At 45.5% G+C, this 11,515-nt stretch overlaps 1 protein-coding gene across 2 annotated transcripts in view; it reads right to left on the reverse strand.

The window, feature by feature from the left end:
• ino80 (INO80 complex ATPase subunit) overlaps positions 1-11,515 on the reverse strand; it is a 99,999-nt gene that overhangs the window by 57,796 nt on the left and 30,688 nt on the right. For both annotated transcript variants that reach the window (XM_065026181.1, XM_065026182.1), the window contains exons 19-24: positions 9,296-9,381; positions 7,384-7,551; positions 2,988-3,127; positions 1,691-1,758; positions 1,466-1,559; positions 1,069-1,288 (exon numbers count right to left, since the gene is read on the reverse strand). In XM_065026181.1, the coding sequence (XP_064882253.1) occupies positions 1,069-1,288; positions 1,466-1,559; positions 1,691-1,758; positions 2,988-3,127; positions 7,384-7,551; positions 9,296-9,381 (776 nt within the window). The remainder of the gene's footprint in view (positions 1-1,068; positions 1,289-1,465; positions 1,560-1,690; positions 1,759-2,987; positions 3,128-7,383; positions 7,552-9,295; positions 9,382-11,515) is intronic.

Below are 11,515 nucleotides of genomic sequence, written 5' to 3' on the forward strand. Positions count from 1 at the left end.
CTACGATGAAGAATATCTGACTGATACTGTTTGAATTAGCCTGGGGTAGGTAGGATGAGACTGAGGTTGTTAGGGGAGACCTGGGGAAGGTAGGATGAAACTGAGGTTGTTAGGGGAGACCTGGGGTAGGTAGGATGAGACTGAGGTTGTTAGGGGAGACCTGGGGTAGGTAGGATGAGACTGAGGTTGTTAGGGGGGACCTGGGGTAGGTAGATGAAGCAAAATTCTGGTTCAAGCTCTCTCCTCTGGTTCTTTAGGTGCAGAATGTGGACCAGCTTAAACTGGAAAGAGTGGAGGCTGACTGGCACGAAGTAGAGAGGCAGAGAGAGAGGAAAGAGTGGAGGCTGACTGGCAGAAAGTAGAGTAGAGAGGCAGAAAGAAAGTGGAGGCTGACTGGCAGGTAGAGAGGCAGAGAGAGAGGAAAGAGTGGAGGCTGACTGGCAGAAAGGCAGAGAGAGAGGCAGAAAGAGGAAAGAGTGGAGGCTGACTGGCAGAAAGTAGAGAGAAAGTAGAGAGACAGAGAGAGAGGAAAGAGTGGAGGCTGACTGGCAGAAAGTAGAGCGACAGAGAGAGAGGAAAGAGTGGAGGCTGACTGGCACAAAGTAGAGAGACAGAGAGAGAGGAAAGAGTGGAGGCTGACTGGCAGAAAGTAGAGAGGCAGAGAGAGAGGAAAGAGTGGAGGCTGACTGGCACGAAGTAGAGAGGCAGAGAGAGAGGAAAGAGTGGAGGCTGACTGGCACGAAGTAGAGAGGCAGAGAGAGAGGAAAGAGTGGAGGCTGACTGGCAGAAAGTAGAGAGACAGAGAGAGAGGAAAGAGTGGAGGCTGACTGGCAGAAAGTAGAGCGACAGAGAGAGAGGAAAGAGTGGAGGCTGACTGGCACAAAGTAGAGAGACAGAGAGAGAGGAAAGAGTGGAGGCTGACTGGCAGAAAGTAGAGAGGCAGAGAGAGAGGAAAGAGTGGAGGCTGACTGGCACAAAGTAGAGAGGCAGAGAGAGAGGAAAGAGTGGAGGCTGACTGGCACAAAGTAGAGACAGAGGAAAGACTTGAGGTGTGTGTGTATGTCTCACCTGTAACACTGTGCTTGTGTGTGTGTTGGGGAAAGCAGTAGGTCGGTCCAGCCAGAGGATCAGACCCCTCCGAGAAAGACACTGACTCCTGGGCCTCCCGCTCCCTTCCTCCTCTCCTCCTCCTCCTGTCCTCCCTCCACCCTCCTCCTCTTCCAGGCCCCACATGCGTCTCTGGTAGAGCCGGTACGCTGCCTTCAGGGAGAGAAACAGAGCTAACCACCTGGAACAGGAGAGAGAGGAGAGCGTGATTAAAACAACTTGTAGCTGTAGATGGCAATTAGCTTCATAGTTCATTCCAGAACGGTTGACGTTTGTGAACACTGGGAACGTTTTTCAACATCCACAGACCCCGTTGACAAACTGCGTTGTCAAGCGCTCGTGTCCCATGGACACCTACCTGACCAGAGTGCCCTGCAGCATGACGTTAAACATCTCTGCCGGCGAAACGTCGATGAAACGCAGGAAGGAGAAACAACTTCCTTCCTGATCACCTTGAGGAGGATAAACACTGGTTTTTAGACGGACGAGGAGGCACAGGGCTCTAAAAAATAAAGTCTAAGAAGCTTATTCTTGTCTCCTTCATCTATACTGATGTGAAAGAATGAAGAGGGTAGTCACTTACCTTTCCTGTGGAAGAGGGACTGGTGGATATGATCAGGAGAGAAGGGAGACAGTAGAACCTGGAGCACCCTGAGAGAGGAGAAAGAGGGAGACACACAGAGAGGGGGAGACAGAGAGAGAGGGGGAGACACAGAGAGAGGGGGAGACACAGAGAGAGGGGGAGACACAGAGAGAGGGGGAGACAGAGAGAGGGGGAGACACAGACAGAGAGACACACAGACAGAGAGAGAGGCAGAGAAAGAGAGGCAGAGAGAGAGAGACAGGCAGAGAGAGAGAGGCAGAGAGAGAGAGACAGGCAGAGAGAGAGACAGGCAGAGAGAGGCAAAGAGAGAGAGAGAGAGGCAGAGAGAGAGAGAGGCAGAGAGAGAGACAGGTAGAGAGAGAGAGACAGGCAGAGAGAGAGAGAGGCAGAGAGAGAGAGACAGGCAGAGAGAGAGAGAGGCAGAGAGAGAGAGAGAGACAGGCAGAGAGAGAGAGAGAGGCAGAGAGAGAGAGAGAGGCAGAGAGAGAGAGAGAGGCAGAGAGAGAGAGAGAGGCAGAGAGAGAGAGAGGCAGAGAGAGAGAGAGAGGCAGAGAGAGAGAGAGGCAGAGAGAGAGAGAGAGGCAGAGAGAGAGAGAGAGGCAGAGAGAGAGAGAGGCAGAGAGAGAGAGAGAGGCAGAGAGAGAGAGAGAGAGAGGCAGAGAGAGAGAGAGGCAGAGAGAGAGAGAGGCAGAGAGAGAGAGGCAGAGAGAGAGAGACAGGCAGAGAGAGGCAGAGAGAGACAGGCAGAAAGAGGCAGAGAGAGACAGGCAGAAAGAGGCAGAGAGAGACAGGCAGAAAGAGGCAGAGAGAGACAGGCAGAAAGAGGCAGAGAGAGACAGGCAGAAAGAGGCAGAGAGAGACAGGCAGAAAGAGGCAGAGAGAGACAGGCAGAAAGAGGCAGAGAGAGACAGGCAGAAAGAGAGAGAGAGAGACAGAGAGAGAGAGAGATAGACACAGAGAGAGAGAGACAGAGAGAGAGAGAGAGAGAGAGAGAGAGAGAGAGAGAGGCAGAGAGAGAGAGAGGCAGAGAGAGAGAGAGGCAGAGAGAGAGACAGGCAGAGAGAGACAGGCAGAGAGAGACAGGCAGAAAGAGGCAGAGAGAGGCAAAGAGAGAGAGAGAGAGACAGAGAGAATCCTTCTATGAACATGGTTGTCCGAGAACAACAAATAAACCCCTCAAATGCTCTCATTGTCTTCTACATCATAATATAACAATTCAACACCACCAGCCTTTACCGTCCCATTGGACAAGCACTGATTATACTATGTTACTCACTTGTTCCTGCTGTGTGTGTGCGTGGTGGTGTGTGTGAGTCCGTGGCGGTAGAGGAACTTGGACATGACGTAGGGTCTCAGTGACATGTGGAAGGGAGAACGAGTCTCCTGGCGCTCAAACAGGTCCGGGTGGTTACAGACCTACACAGGAAGTAGAAAACACACTACTCATACTGAACCACCTAGAGCAGGAAGAAACCTCCAGAGGAACCAGGCTTCAGATAACAACACTTATCCTTATTAGGGCCCCCAAATGACAAAATCTTTCCTCCATTTAGACCTGGGACACCAGGTTGAACATAACCAGCAGTACTGGGGATGTCGTCAGATAAGATTTAAAAACAACGTTTTGTTTATTATTTTAAGTTAACCTTGATCTAACATTCTTATTTACATTGACGGTCTCTTCCCCCGTCCGAACCCGGCCGACGCTGGACCAACTGTGCGCCGCCCTATGGGACTCCCAATCACGTCCGGGTTGTGATACAGCCTGGATTCGAACCAGGGTGTCTGTAGTGACGCCTCAAGCACTGTGATACAGTGCCTTAGACCGCTGCACCACTCGGGAGGCCAAAGGACATATAATATCAAAATAATATTCAACTACAGGCTACATCACCGTTATAGTACTGTCAGTCAATCAGCATTCAGGAATAGAACCACCCAGTCTATAATACTAGATACATCATTACTGTCAGTCAATCAGCATTCAGGAATAGAACCACCCAGTCTATAATACTAGATACATCATTACTGTCAGTCAATCAGCATTCAGGAATAGAACCACCCAGTCTATAATACTAGATACATCATTACTGTCAGTCAATCAGCATTCAGGAATAGAACCACCCAGTCTATAATACTAGATACATCATTACTGTCAGTCAATCAGCATTCAGGAATAGAACCACCCAGTCTATAATACTAGATACATCATTACTGTCAGTCAATCAGCATTCAGGAATAGAACCACCCAGTCTATAATACTAGATACATCATTACTGTCATCCAATCAGCATTCAGGAATAGAACCACCCAGTCTATAATACTAGATACATCATTACTGTCAGTCAATCAGCATTCAGGAATAGAACCACCCAGTCTATAATACTAGATACATCATTACTGTCATCCAATCAGCGTCCAGGACTAGAACCACCCAGTCTATAATACTAGATACATCATTACTGTCATCCAATCAGCGTCCAGGACTAGAACCACCCAGTCTATAATACTAGATACATCATTACTGTCAGTCAATCAGCATTCAGGAATAGAACCACCCAGTCTATAATACTAGATACATCATTACTGTCAGTCAATCAGCATTCAGGAATAGAACCACCCAGTCTATAATACTAGATACATCATTACTGTCAGTCAATCAGCATTCAGGAATAGAACCACCCAGTCTATAATACTAGATACATCATTACTGTCAGTCAATCAGCATTCAGGAATAGAACCACCCAGTCTATAATACTAGATACATCATTACTGTCAGTCAATCAGCATTCAGGAATAGAACCACCCAGTCTATAATACTAGATACATCATTACTGTCAGTCAATCAGCATTCAGGAATAGAACCACCCAGTCTATAATACTAGATACATCATTACTGTCAGTCAATCAGCATTCAGGAATAGAACCACCCAGTCTATAATACTAGATACATCATTACTGTCATCCAATCAGCATTCAGGAATAGAACCACCCAGTCTATAATACTAGATACATCATTACTGTCAGTCAATCAGCATTCAGGAATAGAACCACCCAGTCTATAATACTAGATACATCATTACTGTCATCCAATCAGCGTCCAGGACTAGAACCACCCAGTCTATAATACTAGATACATCATTACTGTCATCCAATCAGCGTCCAGGACTAGAACCACCCAGTCTATAATACTAGATACATCATTACTGTCAGCCAATCAGCATTCAGGACTAGAACCACCCAGTCTATAATACTAGATACATCATTACTGTTATAGTACTGTCAGCATTCAGGACTAGAACCACCCAGTCTATAATACTAGATACATCATTACTGTTATAGTACTGTCAGCCAATCAGCATTCAGGACTACAACCACCCAGTCTATAATACTAGATACATCATTACTGTCAGCCAATCAGCATTCAGGAATAGAACCACCCAGTCTATAATACTAGATACATCATTACTGTCATCCAATCAGCGTCCAGGACTAGAACCACCCAGTCTATAATACTAGATACATCATTACTGTCATCCAATCAGCGTCCAGGACTAGAACCACCCAGTCTATAATACTAGATACATCATTACTGTCATCCAATCAGCGTCCAGGACTAGAACCACCCAGTCTATAATAATAGATACATCATTACTGTCAGCCAATCAGCATTCAGGACGAGAACCACCCAGTCTATAATACTAGATACATCATTACTGTCAGCCAATCAGCGTCCAGGACTAGAACCACCCAGTCTATAATACTAGATACATCATTACTGTCATCCAATCAGCATTCAGGACTAGAACCACCCAGTCTATAATACTAGATACATCATTACTGTCATCCAATCAGCATTCAGGACTAGAACCACCCAGTCTATAATACTAGATACATCATTACTGTCAGTCAATCAGCATTCAGGACTAGAACCACCCAGTCTATAATACTAGATACATCATTACTGTCATCCAATCAGCATTAAGGACTAGAACCACCCAGTCTATAATACTAGATACATCATTACTGTCAGCCAATCAGCATTCAGGAATAGAACCACCCAGTCTATAATACTAGATATATCATTACTGTCAGCCAATCAGCATTCAGGAATAGAACCACCCAGTCTATAATACCAGATACATCATTACTGTTATAGTACTGTCAGCCAATCAGCATTCAGGAATAGAACCACCCAGTCTATAATACCAGATACATCATTACTGTTATAGTACTGTCAGCCAATCAGCATTCAGGACTAGAACCACCCAGTCTATAATACTAGATACATCATTACTGTTATAGTACTGTCAGCCAATCGGCATTCAGGAATAGAACCACCCAGTCTATAATACTAGATACATCATTACTGTCAGCCAATCAGCCTTCAGGAATAGAACCACCCAGTCTATAATACCAGATACATCATTACTGTTATAGTACTGTCAGCCAATCAGCATTCAGGACGAGAACCACCCAGTCTATAATACTAGATACATCATTACTGTCATCCAATCAGCGTCCAGGACTAGAACCACCCAGTCTATAATACTAGATACATCATTACTGTCATCCAATCAGCGTCCAGGACTAGAAACACCCAGTCTATAATACTAGATATATACCAGTCTATAATTATAGTACTTACTAGGGATGTGATGATACCAGTCTATAATTATAGTACTTAGTAGGACTGTGATGATACCAGTCTATAATTATAGTACTTACTAGGGCTGTGATGATACCAGTCTATAATTATAGTACTTACTAGGACTGTGATGATACCAGTCTATAATTATAGTACTTACTAGGACTGTGATGATACCAGTCTATAATTATAGTACTTAGTAGGGCTGTGATGATACCAGTCTATAATTATAGTACTTACTAGGACTGTGATGATACCAGTCTATAATTATAGTACTTACTAGGACTGTGATGATACCAGTCTATAATTATAGTACTTACTAGGACTGTGATGATACCAGTCTACTTGTGATATAGCCTGGTACTAAACCATACTAATGAGTATGGTGATACTGGGATGGTCCCTGGTACTAAACCATACTAATGAGTATGGTGATACTGGGATGGTCCCTGGTACTAAACCATACTAATGAGTATGGTGATACTGGGATGGTCCCTGGTACTAAACCATACTAATGAGTATGGTGATACTGGGATGGTTCCTGGTACTAAACCATACTAATGAGTATGGTGATACTGGGATGGTCCCTGGTACTAAACCATACTAATGAGTATGGTGATACTGGGATGGTCCCTGGTACTAAACCATACTAATGAGTATACTGGGATGGTCCCTGGTACTAAACCATACTAATGAGTATACTGGGATGGTCCCTGGTACTAAACCATACTAATGAGTATACTGGGATGGTCCCTGGTACTAAACCATACTAATGAGTATACTGGGATGGTCCCTGGTACTAAACCATACTAATGAGTATACTGGGATGGTCCCTGGTACTAAACCATACTAATGAGTATACTGGGATGGTCCCTGGTACTAAACCATACTAATGAGTATGGTGATACTGGGATGGTCCCTGGTACTAAACCATACTAATGAGTATGGTGATACTGGGATGGTCCCTGGTACTAAACCATACTAATGAGTATGGTGATACTGGTACTAAGGAGATGATTGGTACCTTTCTGAACTGCATGACCAGGTTCATAAGGGATGAGGTAGTACTGTGAGCCTGCTGAGATGAGCCCATAGACGACTGGAGAAGATCCTCGATGGAGATCTTGTTCCTCAGAGCTCTGTAGAGCAGCCTCTGTCTACACGTCAACTGGCAGTATGTTAGGATCTCAATCTGTAAGAGAGAGGGTATAGTTAGATAGAGAAACAGTAACCATCCTTATTATTCAGAGGAAGAGGAGTCAGAGGAGGAAGAGAGGGTATAGTTAGATACAGGAACACAGTAACCATCCTTATCTATCAGAGGAAGAGAGGGTATTGTTAGATACAGGAACACAGTAACCATCCTTATCTATCAGAGGAAGAGGAGTCAGAGGAGGAAGAGAGGGTATAGTTAGATACAGGAACACAGTAACCATGCTTATTATTCAGAGAAAGATAGAGAAACACAGTAACCATCCTTATCTATCAGAGGAAGAGAGGGTATAGTTAGATACAGGAACACAGTAACCATCCTTATCTATCAGAGGAAGAGAGGGTATAGTTAGATACAGGAACACAGTAACCATCCTTATCTATCAGAGGAAGAGAGGGTATAGTTAGATACAGGAACACAGTAACCATCCTTATCTATCAGAGGAAGAGAGGGTATAGTTAGATAGAGAAACAGTAACCATCCTTATCTATCAGAGGAAGAGGAGTCAGAGGAGGAAGAGAGGGTATAGTGAGATACAGGAACACAGTAACCATCCTTATCTATCAGAGGAAGAGAGGGTATAGTTAGATACAGGAACACAGTAACCATCCTTATCTATCAGAGGAAGAGAGGGTATAGTTAGATACAGGAACACAGTAACCATCCTTATTAATCAGAGGAAGAGGAGGAAGAGAGGGTATAGTGAGATAGAGAAACAGTAACCATCCTTATTATTCAGAGGAAGAGAGGGTATAGTGAGATAGAGAAACAGTAACCATCCTTATCTATCAGAGGAAGAGAGGGTATAGTTAGATACAGGAACACAGTAACCATCCTTATCTATCAGAGGAAGAGGAGTCAGAGGAGGAAGAGAGGGTATAGTTAGATACAGGAACACAGTAACCATCCTTATCTATCAGAGGAAGAGGAGGAAGAGAGGGTATAGTGAGATAGATAAGGATGGTTACTGTTTCTCTATCTCACTATACCCTCTCTTCCTCCTCTTCCTCTGATAGATAAGGATGGTTACTGTTTCTCTATCAGAGGAAGAGGAGTCAGAGGAGGAAGAGAGGGTATAGTGAGATACAGGAACACAGTAACCATCCTTATCTATCAGAGGAAGAGAGGGTATAGTGAGATACAGGAACACAGTAACCATCCTTATCTATCAGAGGAAGAGGAGGAAGAGAGGGTATAGTTAGATATAGAAACAGTAACCATCCTTATCTATCAGAGGAAGAGGAGTCAGAGGAGGAAGAGAGGGTATAGTTAGATACAGGAACACAGTAAACAACCTTATCTATCAGAGGAAGAGGAGTCAGAGGAGGAAGAGGGAGAGGTGAAATACAGATACTTGTCAAAACGATCTGGAAACATCTGGCAGGTGCTAGTCTACGTATGGAAGGAAGGAAAGGAGACAGATGTGGGTGCCCGAGGACTAGGGTGATGAAAGCAGAAACGCCTGCCTGGGGGAATAAATAGTGTAGGATACTGAGGTAGGAAAGGAGAGACGATAGAGAGAATACTGACGTAGGAAAGGAGAGATGATAGCGAGGATACTGAGGTAGGAAAGGAGAGATGATAGAGAGGATGCTGAGGTAGGAAAGGAGACGATAGAGAGGATGCTGAGGTAGGAAAGGAGAGACGAATGAGAGGATATTGAAGAACAGAGAGATAGGACAAGACCTCTAAAGTGATATATGTGTAATTGGTCAGTCAGTACCTTGTCAGAGAGCTCGTTCTCGACGTCCTTCTTGATCCTCCTCAACATGAAGGGTTTCAGGATCATATGGAGCCTGGACAGCTGATCTAAACAACAACAACAACACAGTCAGCCGGTCTAAACAACAACAACACCACAGTCAGCCGGTCTAAACAACAACAACGACACAGTCAGCCGGTCTAAACAACAACAACACCACAGTCAGCCGGTCTAAACAACAACAACAACACAGTCAGCCGGTCTAAACAACAACAACGACACAGTCAGCCGGTCTAAACAACAACACCACAGTCAGCCGGTCTAAACAACAACAACGACACAGTCAGCCGGTCTAAACAACAACAACGACACAGTCAGCCGGTCTAAACAACAACACCACAGTCAGCCGGTCTAAACAACAACAACACCACAGTCAGCCGTTCTAAACAACAACACCACAGTCAGCCGTTCTAAACAACAACACCACAGTCAGCCGGTCTAAACAACACCACCACAGTCAGCCGGTCTAAACAACACCACCACAGTCAGCCGGTCTAAACAACAACACCACCGTCAGCCGGTCTAAACAACAACACCACCGTCAGCCGGTCTAAACAACAACAACACCACAGTCAGCCGGTCTAAACAACAACAACACCACAGTCAGCCGGTCTAAACAACAACACCACCACAGTCAGCCGGTCTAAACAACAACAACACCACAGTCAGCCGGTCTAAACAACAACAACACCACAGTCAGCCGGTCTAAACAACAACAACACCACAGTCAGCCGGTCTAAACAACAACAACACCACAGTCAGCCGGTCTAAACAACAACAACACCACAGTCAGCCGGTCTAAACAACAACAACACAGTCAGCCGGTCTAAACAACAACAACACAGTCAGCCGGTCTAAACAACAACAACACAGTCAGCCGGTCTAAACAACAACAACACAGTCAGCCGGTCTAAACAACAACAACACCACAGTCAGCCGGTCTAAACAACAACAACACCACAGTCAGCCGGTCTAAACAACAACAACAACACAATCAGCCGGTCTAAACAACACCACCACAGTCAGCCGGTCTAAACAACAACACCACCACAGTCAGCCGGTCTAAACAACAACACCACCACAGTCAGCCGGTCTAAACAACAACACCACCACAGTCAGCCGGTCTAAACAACACCACCACAGTCAGCCGGTCTAAACAACAACACCACCACCACAGTCAGCCGGTCTAAACAACAACACAGTCAGCCGGTCTAAACAACACCACCACAGTCAGCCGGTCTAAACAACAACGACACAGTCAGCCGGTCTAAACAACACCACCACAGTCAGCCGGTCTAAACAACACCAACACAGTCAGCCGGACTAAACAACAACACCACCACAGTCAGCCGGACTAAACAACAACACCACCACAGTCAGCCGGTCTAAACAACAACAACACAGTCAGCCGGTCTAAACAACAACAACACAGTCAGCCGGTCTAAACAACACCATCACAGTCAGCCGGTCTAAACAACAACACCACAGTCAGCCGGTCTAAACAACAACACCAACACAGTCAGCCGGTCTAAACAACAACAACACAGTCAGCCGGTCTAAACAACACCAACACAGTCAGCCGGTCTAAACAACAACAACACAGTCAGCCGGTCTAAACAACAACACCACCACAGTCAGCCGGTCTAAACAACAACAACACAGTCAGCCGGTCTAAACAACAACACAGTCAGCCGGTCTAAACAACAACACAGTCAGCCGGTCTAAACAACAACAACACAGTCAGCCGGACTAAACAACAACAACACAGTCAGCCGGACTAAACAACAACAACACAGTCAGCCGGACTAAACAACAACAACACAGTCAGCCGGACTAAACAACAACACAGTCAGCCGGTCTAAACAACAACACCACCACAGTCAGCCGGTCTAAACAACAACACCACCACAGTCAGCCGGTCTAAACAACAACAACACAGTCAGCCGGTCTAAACAACAACAACAACAACACAGTCAGCCGGACTAAACAACAACACAGTCAGCCGGTCTAAACAACAACAACACCACAGTCAGCCGGTCTAAACAACAACAACACAGTCAGCCGGTCTAAACAACAACACCACAGTCAGCCGGTCTAAACAACAACACCACAGTCAGCCGGTCTAAACAACAACAACACAATCAGCCGGTCTAAACAACAACACCACAGTCAGCCGGTCTA

Source organism: Oncorhynchus nerka, linkage group LG13 (assembly GCF_034236695.1).
Source record: "Oncorhynchus nerka isolate Pitt River linkage group LG13, Oner_Uvic_2.0, whole genome shotgun sequence".
NCBI classification, from domain to species: Eukaryota; Metazoa; Chordata; class Actinopteri; order Salmoniformes; family Salmonidae; genus Oncorhynchus; species Oncorhynchus nerka.